The sequence below is a fragment of the Choristoneura fumiferana genome, chromosome 4 (assembly GCF_025370935.1).
Source record: "Choristoneura fumiferana chromosome 4, NRCan_CFum_1, whole genome shotgun sequence".
Taxonomy (NCBI): Eukaryota; Metazoa; Arthropoda; class Insecta; order Lepidoptera; family Tortricidae; genus Choristoneura; species Choristoneura fumiferana.
In genome coordinates, this window is record NC_133475.1 from 11,506,046 (window position 1) to 11,525,843 (window position 19,798).

General features: G+C 37.6%; 1 protein-coding gene across 1 annotated transcript; it reads left to right on the plus strand.

The window, feature by feature from the left end:
- Window positions 1-2,100: 2,100 nt before the first annotated feature.
- On the plus strand, window positions 2,101-12,685 carry LOC141427458 (alanine--glyoxylate aminotransferase 2-like). The gene is made up of 10 exons (XM_074086947.1): window positions 2,101-2,209; window positions 3,280-3,369; window positions 4,331-4,449; window positions 4,721-4,955; window positions 5,555-5,648; window positions 7,473-7,687; window positions 9,782-10,001; window positions 10,182-10,426; window positions 11,731-11,902; window positions 12,329-12,685. The coding sequence occupies exons 2-10, from the start codon at window positions 3,290-3,292 to the stop codon at window positions 12,410-12,412; spliced, it is 1,464 nt and encodes a 487-aa protein (XP_073943048.1). The 5' UTR covers window positions 2,101-2,209; window positions 3,280-3,289; the 3' UTR covers window positions 12,413-12,685.
- Window positions 12,686-19,798: the final 7,113 nt, after the last annotated feature.

The window sequence follows — 19,798 nt, forward strand, 5'->3', positions numbered from 1 at the left end:
TTTTGGAAGGTTATTTTACAAAGAAACCTGCCCCTTAACTTAACGTATACAACTTCATAACATAATTTTCATGATAGATAAACCAATCTAGCTTAACACCGTCATTATTGTAAAAACATGTTGAAGTACGGTTAGCAATAAAACATCCTAGAATCTGACAATATAAAACTAGCATGTTGCCCGCGACTCCGCCCGCGTAGAATTCGTTTATCACTATCTCGCGGGAACTAAACAACTTTCCGGGTTAAAAACAATCCTATGTCCCTCCCCGGGATTCACTATCTGTATACCGAATGTCATCTAAATCGATTCAGCTGTTTAAACGTGAAGTTAAAAAACAAACAGAAGTCTGTTTGTTAACTTCACGTGCGAAAGTTTGTAAGTCAAACTTTCGCATTTATAATATTATCAAGTGGTATTAATTGATTTATAAAGTATCTACTCGCACATGCACATGCATGCACAGCCGATTTACTGGCACTTGAGGTATCCTATCTTAGGCCTCTAGGTTGGCAACGTATCTCGCTGAAATCCCCCTGCCGGGTGTTGCAGTTGTCTATGGGCGGTGGTGATCTCTTACCATCAGGAGACCCACTTGCTCGTTGCTCGTTTGCCATCCAGTCGAATAAAAAAAAACATGTATAGGTAAACATAATGAAATCTTAAGTTTTTAGCGTTCCGTAGTTTGGTATATAGGTAGTCACATCATTTATGTCATCCCATCAGACTATTTCAATATGTGTTGTCACTACAAATTGTGAAACCAAGTAGGAATTGAAAATTAAAGAACTAAGCGATTAGATTGGCGATTATCTAAGTAGGTAACTATTTAGGTACTTAATCGTCGATTTTCAATTTTGTAATTATCTTATAAATTATCATATTAATATCACGAGCAAGTATGGTGGTGTAAACGAACTGGGTGTGATTCTCTGACCTACCTATCGATGAAAAAGGTAAGTTATTTCACAATAATTTCGCGTCATAATGTAGAGTTGAGACTGCTACATAATACTAATCACACAAATTTTAAAGCTAATACGATGTACCTACTCTTATCTTGAAATAATGTTTCCGGGTAAACTTCGACCCCCACGGGATCTTTTGTGTATATTATAGGCGATAAATAGATGTTTAATTATCAGCTAGAATAAACTTAAGTAGAGAGAGAAGTGAAGTAGTAGCTAGTCGTATGAAAACCTGAGTAGGTAGGTACCTACGTGGAAGGTAGGCAAAATGAGTGACCCGATTGCAATGTTTCAATCTCGTTTTGCTCATTTAAAATTAAAGCTGCTAATTTCAATTAAAAAAAATACCTACACGTACATTTCATAAATGAACTACTGATCCTTAAATAAAAGGATTGTTGCAGCTAGGTACTTCAACTAGGCATTTCGCTAGGTTATCAGCTAGAGCCTTGATCTGGCTTGACCAAGCAAGCAATTATATCATCCATATGCATTCTCGATCGGCTAAATTACTGGTACTACTTTAAGAACAAACGTTGATCTGAAATCTTATCATATAGAATTACCTTCCAGACCTACAGACCTAGAATAATATCCTTGAGTTCAAACAAATTATTATTCTCTATTTATTGTATCTTCGACCGCACCTCTACCTCAAAAACTGAAGATTAAAACGGAAATGCCAATAAGTTTCTGATCGACAAAGAAGTACGACAGTGGGAGAGTGGGACAAACTTATTCTGTGACTATAGTAACTTCGGTCTTAGTCAAGGAATGCCTGAACTGCCCTACTGGTGTAACAGCCCCCCTTGCTCTGTTTTGTTTTCATATTCGATCACCATTGTTTTTCAACTTTCATATATATAAAATATTCAAAGAAAATTCCCAAATATCACCAACTTTTTGAGAGGCAAAGTCGGTCGAATTGCTAGCTCCATAGCCTTGCCGTGGAGTCTCTTCCCCTTAATGACCATGCTTCGGTCCGCTGGCAGCGTGAATCCGACCGCGTGGTCGCCGGCTTGCAATGATGTGCTTATCAACTACGTTAGTGATAACGAGCCGCTTTTGTTTTCATTGGACACGATATGGGCGTGAGTGCCGCGCCGCTCGCCTGTATATAACCAGGTGCGACGCATCCGAAGTAGCATTCCTTGCTCATCCGCGTGCCACCACACGTCACGATTACCATAGTATTAATCCATTCTAAACCCTTCATCAGTATTCCGTACCTTGTAATATTGGTAAGTATTTTTGATTTGTTCTATTTATGTATGTGGATTTGACAGCTTTTCGGGATATATCAGAGTGCGTGCGATCATTATCTCATAGTCACGTTTTTCAGGAGTCAATCTCGATATTTAATGTATTTGTTGGATTATTGAAATAATAATTATTTCGTAAGCAATTTTAAGAAAAGGAAGACCTCGTCTGTTTCTTTTAGTTTGGAAGGATATATTTCCCGTGTAGTATTATTTAAATTTGAAGAAAAAATACCATGTCTGGGGATATTCTTTGAAGTCGGTTTTAGTCACAATTATTGTAAGTAGGTACATGAATTTGACGGCATTTCGGGATAGGTACAGGATCGTGTGCGTTCACCGCTGATTGTCACGGCATTTTTCAAAAGCCGCTCGCAATATTCCATTTATTTGCAGCTTTTTTTAAAAGACATTGTATAATTTTTTCGCTTTGCTACCACCAAAGATCAATACACGATTAGCGTCTTTTGTAAAGATGAAATCATTAGTAATTGCAATTTTTATTACATATTTAAATACTAGTCACTCAGTGAGCTGTCCACCTAACAGATAGGTATATTATAAATATCGAACTTGCTAACTAAATTTCACGAAAATCGGTTGGTCGGCCTGTAAAAATACCTGCAGGGACGCTCGCTCGGTCAATTGCTTGGCACACCTACTAAGTGCAACCGGTACGGTGTTTTTAAATAAGGGCGACGATAATGGTAGGTAAGTATATTTTGGCGTCCTAAAGGCCAGTTGTTGTCACACAGCAGACGGCCGCCTGACAACCACTAATTTTGAGTTAAATAAACCATTCGCATATGTTGGTCTAGATTCTATACCAATATACTATAGAAGATGGTAGCATTTTGTCCCGCTGAAGTCACGTTATGCCTACACTGCTACAAAACTTTGCCACCTGTTTACGTGCATGTAACATGAACGTGAACATTGATGTACGAAGAGCCAAAACAACAAAGTCACGATGTTTCGTGCAGAGGAGATACGTAGTCCATTAGGTTTACGAGCTCTAGGAACAATAATAGCGTAGGTATGTCTCTTTACAGAATAAGTATAATGCAGTCAGCAAATAAAATGGCCTATCTGCAGTCGATGCCCAAATCTGAAACCATCAAACTGAGAGAAAAACATATTGGGTAAGTTGTTTGAATCCTATTTATATTATAATATGTTTTATAGAAAGATTTTATTTCTGACCAGTCGTCCAGCAATGCAACATCATTGTGACCTTTTCTGTGAAACGGTACCATAGTGGCTCATGGTGTAGGTTTGCTTGTCTCAATCATAAGAAAACAGTTTCACTGATTTGGATGAAAAGCTTACACACAAATAGACCATTACACGGAGTCAGACGTAGGGAACTTTGCTATCCAGGGAAAAATGCAGTATCAGGAAATCGATACGCATGTTATGATACGAGCATCTGTTGTTTTATGATCAAGACTAACGGTTATGTTCTAAGAGTTATGTTGACGCTTCTCTCGCATTCAGATGTCAAATTTGAATAGTTAATTAATCAACCAATCAAGTACGGGTAGACTTATTATTACGAATTCTGAGCAGCCGAAGTTGCAGGCAATAACTCCTGATTGTTGTACTGGCTATGTGTCGACATGATTCGACTAAGCTCGCGTAATACCCATGTACATTTAGTAAGATACCTACTAAACATTTCAGAATCTTATCACTAGTGTCTACATAGTTTAGTCTAATTTGGTTCGTTAGTCTGGACTTCGTACAGCCGTTTAATTAATCGGCTGCTCTGGTAAATCTAACTCTACATAAAGTATATCTAGAAACTTGGTAGAAGATATTGTATTGTGTGATACACTTGCGTAGAAAAGTTACAACATGGGTAATACCTAGGAAATTAAAAAAAAATTCAATAGCCTACTTGAAACCGCGCATTACCAACTAAACTAAGTACTGAAGTTTTAGCAGGTAGCCAATCTACAGCTAGGTTTTCAAAATACGAGTAACATCATCTGAATGCTTGAGGTTTGCTTGAGGTTGATACATGTGTATTATAGTGTCAAAAACGCATAATTAAGTAACATTACTATACATTATTGAAATTTAACATAATATTTGTTTCAGGGCTGCCTGCCAATTATTTTTCCGTTCTTCTCCGTTGAAAATAGTGCGTGGAGTAGCTCAATTCATGTACGATGAACAAGGCGAGAGGTATCTCGACTGCATCAATAATGTTGCGCACGGTAGGTACCTAATGCTCTTGAAATATTAAGATGCTGCGGCATTAATCCTTATTACTGGGATGCCCGGCAAGACATTAGTGTAAATGTGAACTAAATAGATAGTTCATTGCATACCTACTTACATAAACAAGCTACTATAGGGTATTTGATAACGGGGAATCCGTCTTTAACTAAATGATAAATATAATTAAATCTACAGCATGATTGTATTGTTAATGTTGAAAATACATTGTAATTGTATTAATATAAATATTACTATCTCTCTCTTTAGTTGGGCATTGCCACCCACACGTGGTAGAGGCTGGCAGAAATCAAATGTCTCTAATATCCACGAACAACCGCTACCTCCACGACGAACTGGTGATCCTGGCGGGAAGGCTCGTGAAGACCATGCCGGAACCTCTTTCTGTCTGTTTCCTTGTGAATTCAGGCTCCGAGGCTAATGATCTCGCTTTGAGGCTCGCTAAAGTTCACACAAACAAGAAGGACGTAATTACCCTAGACCAGTAAGTATCTTTTATTTAAGTATGAATGAGTTGCGGTCTATTGAACTATACGGTCTATTTTTATCAACGGTGTGGACGAGGATGGATGATAGAATTTACTGGCATAAAATATTCTTATGGGCTTCGACTGACGGTCACTGGCGGCGCAGCTAATGTTTTCTATGTTCATCACGATTGGTGCCAGGCAATGACAGTTTAACCGGCGTCTCGGACGCGCAGTAAATCATGGCCGAACGAACTAGGAGTTTTCTTCTCTCATAGTGAGCTTCATAATATTTATAACTGTCTCGGATAACAAGTGATGTAAACATGCAAATTTGAAATATTCCATTCATTAAATAATCTGAACTTCACCAGAAGCCTAATTAATCCAGACTGTTAATTAATAGATAGATTCGAGTTCAGAAATAAAATAGCTCCTTGTAAATTTAAACAAGAGTCTGATATTGGGAATCAATTCATTAGCGCTCGGTCTCAATGTTTGCAAATACTTTGTACATTATGCCAGGAAAGTGTTTGATAGAAGCGTTTGGTATTTTTTTTGGAAACTTCGAGTGCCTCGGAGTGTTTTTAGGGTGCTTAGCGCCTGTTTGTTACAGCGCATATCATGGCCATCTTACTTCTATGATTGATGTGTCGCCCTACAAACTAAACCTACCTGGTGGACCCGAGAAGCCAGACTGGGTTCATGTGGTGAGTTCGCCTTTGACCACACTCGCTCCGTCCCCTGGTCTGAGCAACCATTTCAATAACATTACCTCACAAGTTTTATGATGAACTGTAATGGTTTTCGCTCATAATGAAACAATAGATCCCGAAAGTTACTGTAAAATCTGGAGTTCAGTTTAATTAATTTACTACCCATACATACAACCATTAACTTGCCTAATTGGGCATTCTATAATGGCTTAATTTTCCCTGTAACATTACCTTAAAATTTGCTAATGGGGAAACATCCTTATTAAAATTTAGATAGTAATTCTCTGCATATAGTTCGTAACTGCGACGTGTATCTTGAGTGACGTAGGATCAAAAAGTAAAATGAACGTTACGTTTGAATTGGAAATAAAAGCCGTTTAACGATTACAAGAGATATTTATGTGTGTTAGCTGTGGTAGCAGACGATACGGATGCGACACAGTAAACGCCCCGAAGCGTGTGTAAGCTGGAACAGAAACATGAAACCCTAGTGTTTATTGTTTACACTCGGACCGACTGAAACTATGCCTTTGCGTCTAAAACTGCTTGTATTTACAGCCAGTTGTTTCTCATGTTTATTCAATGTTAATTTTGTTTTAATTCACGTTTAAACAATTTCAAAAGTTATAATTTATATTTATATAACATTTCATTTTATATTTCCGCAATTAGTTAAACACAAGCAGCCCTTAAGCCCAATTTAGACTTGCAAGAAAAACGGTTCAAGCAAGTTGTATTACATTGCGAGCTCGTAAAGGAAAGCCAGTTTGAAGAAATCAATTAAACAGCAATGTAATGTTAATGCTACTTGCACGATTTTTCTTGCGGGTCTTAACTGGGCACGCATGGCCACTTATAGGGTCTAGGGTTAAAAATGAAATCTTTAAATATGGGCCAGGCAGAGGTGACAGTTCCATACATTTCTTTACAATTCATAACCATGGGTTGGCAGTTACCTGTAGACTGCGCAAACCCAGCTTATTGTCTTATTGTAGGAAGTTATGTTCGTCCATGTCAGATGAGATACCTACAAAGATTAAACAAACTTAAAAATTGTTGCCTAAGTGTGTTTTTAGGGTTCCGGAGCCAAAATGGCAAAAACGGAACCCTTATAGTTTCGCCATGTCTGTCTGTCTGTCTGTCTGTCCGTCCGTCCGCGGCTTTGCTCAGCGCTCAATGCTAGAAAGCTGTAATTTGGCACGAATATGTACATGTGAACTATGCCGACAAAATGGTACAATAAAAATTTCAAAAAAAAAATGCTTTTAGTGTACCTCCCATAGACGTAGAGGGGGTGTTTTTTTTTTCTCATCCAACCTTGTAGTGTGGGGTATTGTTGGATAGGTCTTTTAAAATCATTAGGGGGTTGCTAAAACGGTTTTTCGAATCAGTGAATTATTGGTAGTTTAAGAGTAAATAGCAGCCTAAGGTATAAATATACCTAAACTTGGAAGATTCCGTATAAAATACGAAATTCTTAGAAAAATATTACTTATTTTTTTCGTAATGGCTACGGAACCCTATTTTGAGCGTGTCCAACACTCTCTTGGCAAGTTTTTTTTCTAACTTGCATCTTTGGCGTACAGTCCACTATGAATTCAGATGATTTATACGTTTTAATGTTTTAATGTTTATATGGGTAGGTACAAACGGTGCAATATGGCTGATTACAAATGAAAACTTAGATAATACACCAACCAGTAAAGTTACCGCAGGTTAATATTACATATTACTAACCTTAGGAATAAAGTAATAACTAATAAAGTAAAGCACACAAACACACACGTGCAGCTCATAATAATTTCTATATAATGACAGGCGCCAGTACCGGATGTGTACAGGGGTAAATACACGTGCCCGCATGACTCGTGCTCGGAGGAAGAGTTGGGGCAACTATACGCTGATGAGGTGAAGAGCCTCTGCGATACGGCGACCAGGCAGCATGGCGGCGTATGCGCCTTCATAGCGGAAAGCTTGCAGAGCTGTGGCGGGCAGATCATACCCCCGAAGGGATATTTCCGGAAAGTTTATGAGTAAGTTATGATTTCATAATAAGATATGTCCAGTCGGCCCTTTACATTTGGTCACAACGGTCTTCAAATAATATAAATAAAGTACCTACTTACTTGTTACATATATGAATGTATTTCAAAAACACACATACCTACATACGTTAGAAAAAAGGCTATTTATTTAGCCCTTACTGTTTTTAGGTTGAATTAGTTAATTTCGAAAATACAAACTGAGACATGGATGCACAGAAAAACCAGAAAAAGAGGCCAGCGCTGGGAGTGCTGCTGCTGAAGTAGCGTAGCAGAAATAAGCAACCCGAGATAATGTATGCATTAGAAAAATTCGTGTCTAGATTCCTGCCCAGTGGTGGTGTAGGGGTTATGGGGGTATGGGGGTGGCGCAGCACGGATTGCTGAGGACCTGGGTTCGATTCCCAGTGCTGGCCCCTTTTTCTGGTTTTTCTGTGCATCCAGTCTCAGGCTGTATTTTCGATATGGTTTCACGAGATACCCGTAAAAGTAACAAATTTGGAGTTGAAATAAAAAATACAAAAAGACTCCAAAAACCAATCATAAGTAATTAGTTAATTTCGTTAATTGCATTCCAATTAAATATCTTGGGGTTCGAAGGTGAAATATGGTTGGCCGACTTATTCATTTACTTACGTAGTTAGCTATCGAATTCACGCGTCCACATCATGTTAGGTGTTTGCTTAATAAAATGATAAACTATTTTGAAATGTATTTTATCTGAGTAATATACTGTGTAAATTAGTCTACGACCAGATTAAACCGACCAACCAGTACAGTTGACAGAGTTCAGGCTTTTTTATTTGTTTACTTAATGCCTCCGCTTGTTTTTTTTAGAAGAAGAGAGTATATATTAGGTACACGGGACAATTCACACCAATTGACCTAGTCCCAAAGTAAGCTTAGCAAAGCTTGTGTTATGGGTACTAAGCAACGGATAAATATAATTACTTATATAGATAGATACATACTTAAATACATATTGAACACCCAATACCCGAGAACAAACATTCGTATTTTTCATACAAATATCTGCCCCGACACGGGAATCGAACCCGGGACCTCAAGCTTCGTAGTCAGGTTCTCTAAGCACTAGGCCATCTGGTCGTCTGTATATACTTAGCAATGATCAATAAAAAAAAAACCTGGTTTAATCAGACATCAAAATTAAGGTAAATAGGTATCACATTAATTCTTAAGTTTACCCCCTACGATAGTCAATAACGTTTCAATCTGTTCACATATTGTTTTAAGTGTCATCATAATGACAATTTATATGATAATGTACCCGAGTGCAAGCTAAACGCCGCCGTTATCTTGACGCAAGCAAAGTGTGCAGGCACAAACCATGTGTGATGACTCGGCTTGATACTTAATTAATTAGGCTACGATTATTATCAAAAACCGGCTAAGTGCGAGACTGGCTTTAAAAATTACTTTTATTTGATATATGAATGAAACTTTACCTTTTAGTAAATTTGATGAATGTCATGATTATGTCCTTTAGGTTTTGAGCTAGTTGTTTACCCGACTGCCAGAAGGAGCAGGGCTGTTTTTCGAGAGTATGTATTTTGACTAGCCTATTCCTGTGTCCCACTCCCCTGGGTTCAAATTCAGGCCGGTTTGCTGAACAGTAAATTGATTCCAGACCAGCTTCGTTTTTTTTTCTTTTTTTCAGGGCGGAATCCTAAAAAGCTCGTTAAATGTAAAGATTACCTATTATACCTACATGTGAAACATAAAAATTACGTATATAATATTAAAATAATTAGAAAATTACGATGAATTAGGAAACTTTTGCTGAAAACTAGAGTGCTACCATTATATAGGTGTAATAGATATTGCATAACTTGCTAATTGAGCGAAAATTTTACCTAACACTTTTAGTACCTACCTATTTTACAATTCTTGCAAACAGTTATGTAAGTGTAATAAAAAAATCCTTTTAAACCATATTGCAGTTGAAACCTTTTTCATTCCACGAACAGTTTGAATCGTCTGAATAGCTTCAGCATGCAATCGTGTTGTTCATCTCAAATCACGTCTGTAGCATGCATCTTATTTATTATTCATCGTTGTTTCCAGGCACGTTCGGCAAGCGGGAGGCGTGTGCATCGCCGACGAGGTTCAAGTGGGTTTCGGTCGTGTTGGGACCCACATGTGGGCGTTCGAGACCCAGGGTGTGGTGCCTGATATTGTGACCATGGGTAAGCCTATGGGCAATGGACATCCTGTGGCCGCGGTGATAACGACGCCGGATATCGCTAAGAGCTTCGCTGATACGGGCGTTGAGTATTTTAATACGGTAAGGATTTGTCTAGACAGACACATATCTATATCTGCAGTCTAATGCAAAAAAATCTAATTCGTAGGAGAGATAACAATTTGTAGCTTGTTAGGTAGATTTTAAACATGAATGATATTGTACGGTATTGTCTTTAACTTACGTTCATTCTAGCGATTTTTAACAATTAAAAATTTGCAGTATGGTGGCAACCCTGTGTCCTGTGCCATCGCAAACGCCGTGCTAGATGTCATCCAAGATGAGCATTTGATGGAGCGTGCGAATAGGGTTGGCACTCATCTGCTGGACCGCTGCAAGGACCTCAAGTTGAGACACAGACTAGTGGGCGACGTGCGAGGGAAGGGGTTGTTCGTTGGTGTCGAGCTGGTGACAGATAGGGACGCGAGAACCCCGGCCACAGCGGAAGCAAAACACATCGTTAACAGGTTAGTTATCGTAAGTTTCAAAGGTTGTCAGTTGAATCAGTGCATTACGTCCGAGTAATGTTTTGTAGTGATTTCAAGCGCCATCTAGTTTCGAATGGTGAAATATCTCGTTATAATATATGACTTACTTGGTATCTAAATCGGAACTGAATTTAACTTTGAACAAGAAACGTTTCTTGGACAGTCGAGTTCATAAACATGTGAGCAAAAATTTGATCAAAAATATGTGAACACGCTTCTACGCCGTTAAAAATAGAGTAGTGTTAAGATATTTTTGATCAAAATTTTGCTCACAAGTTTATGAATTCGACTGTACCTACTTGTAAGGTTGTAAGGCTGTGTTCAGATATAAAACACGGGTTGACGCAGTCAAATTCGAATATCCTGGCATCTTATGATTTTTCCCAGAGTGCTGTGTGCATGTCACGCTCGCTGACGCGTTAAGTCGTGATCACGTGATCGTTTGTACTCAAATACCATATTTATAAAGTTTTAAGTTTAACCCCCGACGCAAAAAGAGGGGTGTTATAAGTTTCACCGTTATGTGTGTCTGTCAAGTCTGTCTGTGGCACCGTAGCTCTTAAACGGTGGACTGATTTGAATGCGGTTTTTTTCATTTGAAATCAGGTTTTCAAGCAATGCTTCTCAGACATGTTTCATCAAAATCGGTTTAGCCGTTTTTGAGATATTGAACTTTGAAGTGACAAAGTCGGGGTTTTCCAACTTTTTGTTGGTTAGGTTAGGTTAGTTCACTGAGAGTTCATCATAACTATGTATATAGGTATTATGATAACGTCTCGAAATAACGACTCGCTTAATTATCGCTCACTGTATGACGGGTGGCACATGTCACTGCACAATTTGAGTTTCGTGGTACAGTCAAGGGCAAAGATATCGACACGGCCAAAGTTGTAAAAATATGTAAACACGGCCTTAATGTTAAGTGCATAAAGTCGTTTATACATATTTTTGCAACTTTGGCCGTGTCGATATCTTTGCCCTTGACTGTACCAGACTCATCGTAATATTTAGTTGTTGTCAAACGCTGCCGGTCTAGCGAACGGAAGCGGTTGGTCGGTCATATCAATATTTCGCTCTGGAATAGGCTTCGAGTGTGTCGGTTGAGCGTTCGCGTGTTGTTTTGTTTTATACAGTTAATAATTATTAAAAATCATTGTTTTATCAATAAAAAATTTAGCGGTATTTGTAACGAGTTAAAAATAGACTTACCTAAGTATAGAAAACGTACGTCAAATAATTAAGCTATCTGAACCTTGCTTAAATTATGAAACTTATCTTTGCAGAATGCGAGAGCAGAAGATTCTAATCAGTCGAGACGGCCCAGACAGCAATGTGCTTAAGTTCAAGCCGCCCATGGTTTTCACCATCAAAGATGCCGACCGACTCGTCGATACCCTAGACATGGTTCTCGGAGAACTCGACTCCCAGTTGCCAATTACCAGTATTAAACTTGAGGTAAATATCCAAGTATAAGGGTAGGGTAGGGTAGGATAGGTTTGGAATTAAGTGGATGATAATTCTAGACGTATTAGAAACTTTTCACATCAGCAGATACTGCAGCTCTATACTGTGACAGCTGCCAAATGCACGCGTAGTTACAGCAACTGGCTGTTGGCGGTATGAGAAACTGCAAATGAGCACAGGCATTAGGAATTAAAAATACAGTCGGTCTGTGTAGGCTTTGGGTGATTAATTGATTACAATCTTGGTCCTGAATTTAAATCCAAATTGTTCAATTTACAGTGACTAGTTTAGTTGCATAATGAAAGTATTGCTATTTAAATTCAATAGGCGTTAGAGAATGCAACCAATTTTCATTGCGCTTTCTGGATTATTGCCTACCTACACAGCAAGTATTAATATTAATGTTTTGTTTCACAGGTCTCTGTTACACCTTTGACAGACGTGAACACTAGCAATGATATGGTCATTAGCAATTTGAAACAAACAGTCAAGAGTTTGTGACCTGGTTAATAATTTTAAGATGTAGAAGTAGTTATTTCGAATAATGATCTGTAAATATAGGCAATAAGTTAAATTTTTAAGGTATAATTAATATTCCAACATGTTCCTTACTTAGTACCCAATGTAAGATAATCATAATATAATGGTTGGTTGTTTTTAATTTAACGTTATTGTGCGGGCTATGAAATTAAGCATCATCATCATCATCAGCATAGCAAAAAATATTTTCCACCATATAAAAAGGTAAAACATAATAAAAAGATGATTTTTATATTTATCTTCTTTTATTTACTACTTAAGCAAGTACCGATCAATCAAGTAAGTATAGTATAGCATAAAATTTTGTACAAAACTGAATCAAATGTGATCTTATCAATATACTTAGTAGAACAAAATAACTCAGTTTTATAATTTTTTATCTCAACTGAAAAAAAATTACTTACTTAAAAAAGCTAAAGAAAGCTTCTTTAAAACTTTAACTTACCTAACATAACTCTTATAGAAAAAATACAACCAAATTTTGACATCAAACAAGTCAAACTTACTTCTGCTCACAATTTGGAACTTTAAAAAAATCATAAAATTTACTTAAAAAGGTACACAAAGTTTTTTTAAGCATTAACTTGCCATAGTTTGACATCAAACAAATCAAACTTCCCAATTCAAACATCATTCAATTTAGTAACAGATTTTTTTTTGCAGATATTGAAACAACTGAAGTACTTAATATAGGACACACTTTACCCTACAGTCCCCTAGTTCTCATAAAAAAAGTCTAGTGATTAAATAAATAGATCATTGACAGCAATTAAGCATTCTAACAGAGACTCGATATCTGGTTTTGTGTTTTTCATTTTGTATTCTTCAGACTGAGGACAGCAAGGGCATTTTCTGTAGCTAGCCGTGTGTTCACCACCACAATTAGCACATTTTGGAGGCTCTTTTTTGGGATCTCTAACACATTTAGCAGAGGCATGGTCTCCTGCACATTTCACACATTTCACAATGCCATGACAGTAGCGTTGAGCATGCCCCCATTTTTGGCAGCGATGGCACTGTTTAACTTTTACTATAGGATTTTCCATTTTCACCTGATGGCCAAGCAGTTCTTTTACTTCCAACAACTTTTTCCCATCTTCATTCGACAGTACAGCTAACACTAGAAGTGGGTGAGGTCTTTTTGTCTGCAATGTATGCATTTTGTGAACCCGCACAACAGGAATATTCATTGATTTTAGCTCTTCTTTCAGTGTGTTTAAACATGTATCTAAAGGCAACCCTCTGATAACCACTTTCATTTTCTTCTGAGCTGGATCACCAAATGTGTGATAGGACAATTTGTTCTTCTTTAAATATTGAATAAAGCCAATGTGATCTTCCATCGATGCACACTTGATCTTACAGTACATTTTACTTTTGTTTGATGCATGGAACTTTATTCCTAGTGTAAGCAATGCGTGCATGTGAATTTTGAAATCAACAGGTTTGTGTATAAATATTGCTGACAGGTTTGAACGCTTTATTGGCGCCAAAGATGCATTCTCGATTTTGTTGTGGTCTAAAATTGTACTCTTTGCCTTATTTTCCAACTGACTTTCACTAACCTTCGATAGTGCTGAAATATGACATTCCTTCAGAGCATGAACTAGTTTCTTCGCATTTTTCTTCTTATTCCGAGGCATTTCTGCAACTGAAAATCAATTTAGTAGTATTTAAAAATTCGAATTATCCGTTGTCTGTTACAATTCCTACTCCCAATGAAGTCATTGAATCATGCAGAAAACGCAGAAAATTGAGGGTGGATCTGAGACAAAGACAGCAATGTACAGTAAATCTGATAAAATTCGGGATTGCGTTTTTGATTCTATTTGATTAAAATGTATATAAATGAATTTGATCCGATTAAATACCTTGACCAGATAGTTTTGACGGCTTCTAGTAGTTAATTCAGTAATTCGTTTGAGTTGAGCCTCAAGTTTTCAGCACAGCATAAACTTGTAGTTGTGTGCAAGCTGTACGTGTAAACCACTGAGTTATAATTATAGTTTGTTAATGTTTGTATTACATCAATCAAAAATGTAAGTAAACAATAAGTGACACATACACGTAAACGATCACGATTGATTCCACGCCCGGTTCATAGAAAATAATAATTATAAATGCACGATTCCGAAACTTCCAAATAGTTTATTATTTTATTTTATTTTTATTTGTCATCCGGTAAGTAAAGGTTAAGGTATCTTAGTCCATACTGCTTTGTCTGCTGTCAAAAGGCAGGCGAATTTGTGGCGGGAACACGGGAAGAGTAGATTCAAGGAGGTTATGTAGACTATTGTAGACATGGAGGGTGCAAGCCTGAACGTTGGATTGAAGCTTCAAAATAATATCCGAGTAAACGTTAAGTATGCCGTGCATGTTGACCTGATTTTGAATCGAGAGCTGACCTAAAATTCTAACAGTGAAACAATGGGCGATGGATGAAATTTATTAAAGTGGTTGATTTTTTTTAGCAGTAGGAAATAGCTTAGGTACTCGTCAATGGAAAAAGATATCAGATTTTTCTGTACTACCAATTAATATCCCCTTTTTAGGGTTCCGTACCTACCTCATAAGGAAAAACGGAACCCTTATAGGATCACTTTTTGAACGTCTGTCTGTCTGTCTGTCTGTCTGACAGACAGAGGTGGATAGACACGTCGAGGGGAAAATGGGTTTAATACTCGAGTTCACCTAAACCTAAAATTGCTAAAGTGATTTCGAAGCGGTAACGTTTCGTGTGCTCTGCCTACCTCATTTGGGATCAAAGACTACAGTATTGTTTGGGATTACAGGCGTGATGTTTGTGTTTTGTTTACACTGCTTTTTACTTCGATGGCAAGGGAATTAAATATCAACAGTGGAAACAATTGTTCACTTACTATGTACGTTTTATTGTTCATGCATCATTATATTATTATGTTATTTTAATTTTATTGATCTATTTTGATTGTTTTTAGTTTTATATAAATTAAGAATGATAAAAAATAATATGCAGAAACTTCTTTGTTTAAATGGCTGTTTACACCTGACCATTGCCTTGGTCTTACACGAAGATTTTACTTTAAGCACTAGAGCATAAAAAGTCATTTTATGTCGCCTAGATCCAGCATAAATACGAACTTTACGAGCATGAGAAGTGAAAAAAGCAATGTTGCTGACTGGGGCAAAAAAAATGTTCATGATCGTTGCAGTTATTTTCGATATGTACAAAAACGAACAGTGAACTCCTTGCTTTCGTTGGATAGGTTAGGTACTCATATCACTATACAGTAAAGTATCTACATAGACTACAGTAGAGTTCCACTAATCCGGACGGTAGATAGTAGTGTTGAAGTAGGTAGTAGGTATAGATAATAGTGTTGAAGTAGGTACCTAGAACACGAACTCATGGGTGCATAAATATGTATGTAAATCCTTTATTGTACAAAGATAACTAAAGAAAAGACAAACACGTACTGTTACTACGTGTGAATATGCCTAATAGTTTCTACGTACCTATCGTTCGCACATCGCACTCGCAACGATATTTCAACTTAAACAATAAATTCTACAATACTTGATCCAGTTTTTGTAACAACAATAGATCGTACTGGCAATAGAAATCTCTAGCACGACGTCTTAACATTTTTTATTTACGTGCAAGATAGTGCAGCCGGCGTAGCACGTGCACAAACTTGCCGGCGGCTGCTACATCAATCTTGTCTACCTTCACTTATTTTGCACAACCTTGTCTTGTTACACTGACTCGCAAATTTGAACTTTGATGCGATTTCAAAATGGCTAAAATCGTTCTATTCAGCCAGGTTACTTGCAACGTGTCGTTTTAGTCGAGTCCGCGTCTCCTCTAGACAATGAAGGCATTCAGTGTCTGGACAATGCGAAGGATCCTGTATTGGACGATTAGTCGAATTTATTTAACGGTTCCCATCTTGAAGATACGGCGGGACGAGGACAGCTACTTATAGCGAAGTGAATCATACACATAACAGCCGGCAGCTCAATAAGAAGGGTTGCGTGACTATGCAACGAGCTTAGTAAAGTTCTTTATCGGTTATCATCCTAACGGTTACTGGAGGACGTTAAAAATACAATTTTTGTAACCTTAAGTATTTTATTGGCGTTGTATCAACAAGCATTGTATCTTGACGATTTTTCAGGATAATTTTATTATTTATTTATTTATTACTGCGTGTATTCAGTTTCTTTTTAACCCCCGACGCAAAAAGAGGCGTGTTATAAGTTTGACTGCTTTGTGTGTCTGTCTCTCTGTCTCTGTGTCTGTCTGTGGCACCGTAGCTCTTAAACGGGTGGACCGATTTGAATGCGGTTTTTTTTATTTGAAAGCAGGTTTTCTTCCGCATTAGGTTAAGGTAGGCATGTTCTCAGAAATCTATTGTGTTTTTAAACAATGATTAAATGTTTTTTTCATAGCAACGTAGACAAACAAGCATGTGCTTCAATTATCTATTCTGCAGCATATTCGTTGCCCACGGACACTCATTTGTTGGTTTCTCAGTCCATCGCCATTGCTTTTGCTAAGAAATTATACCAAAATTTCGATTCTCCAAAGGTTAACAAATTACGCTCCATAATTTAAATGGTGTCCCAAACAAGATTACTAATCCCTTTGAAGCAATTACTCAGTTTGCTTAAAATACTTATTACCCAATTTAACATAAATAATTAGGTGGAATTAAGGTCGGTTCACGTCGTTCGATGATACGAAAGCTGTTAAATATAGCTTAGTGAGACACTTAGGAGGTATCTATTAGGTAGATATTATCTCGTCATGTTCTACTACAAGATCACAAGGATTGTTCATGGATGAATGTGGAGGCAAGGAACTAGAAATATTACATATATTTTCCCTTACCATGTGGACTGACAATTTGTAGAAGGATTGATTTGGGGAAGATGCCCACTATAGCCGCTATATTCACCCAGCGGCCGTCAAGCTTCTATGAGTGATACACCTGACATAAAATTATACTGTTTCAAACTATTTTGACTTTTAATGCTGTTGGAAATTAATGCTGTGGCACGGCACGATGTAACATTGTATACGCTTGTGGCCAATACAAAAAAAGATTGAGTAATAATATTGTTGCACTAATAGTGTGTGCTAGAAGCCGTGGTGGCCTAGTGGTTTGACCTATCGCCTCTCAAGCAGAGGGTCGTGGGTTCAAACCCCGGTCGCACCTCTGAGTTTTTCGAAATTCATGTGCGGAATTATATTTGAAATTTACCACGAGCTTTGCGGTGAAGGAAAACATCGTGAGGAAACCTGCACAAACCTGCGAAGCAATTCAATGGTGCGTGTGAAGTTCCCAATCCGCACTGGGCCCGCGTGGGAACTATGGCCCAAGCCCTCTTGTTCTGAGAGGAGGCCTGTGCCCAGCAGTGGGACGTATATAGGCTGGGATGATGATGATGGAATAGTGTGTAAGGTAGACAACGGCGCAAAAAAAGAAAAGTTTTTGCCGACCATGTGGGGCACATTTAGTTATTTTAAGCCACGGCTTTAAGGGAATTTGATGAGTTAGCTATAATGAACGTGCATAGCAATCCAATTACCAAAGATGCGTTTGCCGCTGCGCTCGCCGCGAAAGACAATGTTTGGTAATTACATTTTATCTGATGGAAATTGATGTGCGTCAAACGCATTTTGTTTAACGCAGCGTTTGACGCGTACAACAACCAAACGCTTTATAATAAAGTATTTGAAGTTTGTAATCTGAAGATAGCTTGAAAGTTGATTTCCGTCCGCACACGCATGGTCATAGCTAAGATTTGATTTACTTATAACATAAATAAAAAATGGTCAAATAATTTATTCCGGTTCATTAATATTTCTAATGAGTAGATATTTACATATAAGATGGAACATAATCTGGCCGTCTCAAAATTTCTTGTTAACATCAAAATACGTTATCTCCACGCATCACGGAACTGTAATTAAGCGTAAGACACAAAATAATTCAATACATCCACATTACAGGCATCTAATTGTTTGGATAATGGTTTCAATTTGCTAGGGTGGCTCGATTAAAACCGTGTTCCGGCATCGGTTTTATTCGAGACGGGCATGAATAATTAAGTGATAGGGGAGTCATTATGTTAGGAAAACAATTAACGAAAGTGGTTGAGCGGCGTAGGCGCGTGCCGCCCGCATGTGACGTCACGGCGCTGTTTGACGTCACATCGGGGCTTCACACTGGAGCACTAAAATCAAAGCCGTGTACTTTGTATATGACAGCGTTTGACACTAACTTGTAGGCTGATGTTACCACGATGTTACACTACGAGGTGTATTCTAGTGAGCGCTACCTCTCACTTGTTTTATGCATGTATTGGTATTGTATTGCTTGTAGGTATCCTAATAATCCTACTTATTTATATTACAAATGCAAAAGTTTGTGAGTGTGTACGTGTTTTTTTCTCTTTTACGCTAAAACGGATAGACAAGATGGATGAAATTTAGTATGATAATGTATCTACCTACATAGCTGGATGGTTGAAATAACACATAGGCTAGTTTTTATCCCGATATTCTCAAGGGATCTGTTTGAGCTTACTTCGAATTTTTGAATCTCATTTGAACTGTTAGACCTCATTGTTCTTAGATTGGTATATATTCGTACCATTTGTAGATACGAACAAAGCTGCAGAAAAAGGCTAAAATTTAATGTAGGTAAATTGATCAGTTTGAAAAACATTTTACAGTTCGAGTACGCTACCTACTTATTTCCTAATGCATCAAAAGTTGTCTCTATCTGCCGAAAAACAATTTGAGTTTAATCTGCCTGCTGTCACGAAAAATTTACGCATTACAACACCCATATCAATGAACTAAAAGAATTTCTTTGCTCACCCGCGACCTTATTGTCTAGTGTAGTGTGGTGGTGGTGATACATGGGTTTGTCTGATTTGTGTGTGTTCTTACAATGTGGAGGTGGAGGAACTGCATGAACACGCATATTTTGCATAAACATAGCTGTCATAAGGTCGCGGGTGAGCAAAGAAATTCTTTTAGTTCATTGATATGGACCACTGCAAAGTAGGTAACGCCGATTCAATAAATTATCCATATCAATTTTTTTTTAAATATTTTTTATAATGTACGATTTAACATTGTAAGGTAAGGTTCTTGTTTTAATTTGTAACGTATTTTTCCAATTGTGCAAAATTTTTGCAAATAATACTTTCTTTCTTCCGTCATCCCTGAATTAATGAAACCTTCAGAAATTGATACTTAGGATTTTAAATTACCTGTACAAACGAATCGAGAGACCCTTCTTTTTTGCAGCACCTAATTTTAAAAGCACTTGAAATCTGTTTTCGAACAGG

What these genes read in the sequence shown, in the direction of transcription:
- LOC141427458 (XM_074086947.1), top strand. Translation starts at nt 3,290, where the DNA reads ATGCAGTCAGCAAATAAAATGGCCTATCTGCAGTCGATGCCCAAATCT. An exon ending in AGCCAGACTGGGTTCATGTG is followed by an intron (nt 5,649 to 7,472) that starts GTGAGTTCGCCT and finishes ATATAATGACAG; the next exon opens with GCGCCAGTACCGGATGTGTA. An exon ending in GCAAAACACATCGTTAACAG is followed by an intron (nt 10,427 to 11,730) that starts GTTAGTTATCGT and finishes TTATCTTTGCAG; the next exon opens with AATGCGAGAGCAGAAGATTC.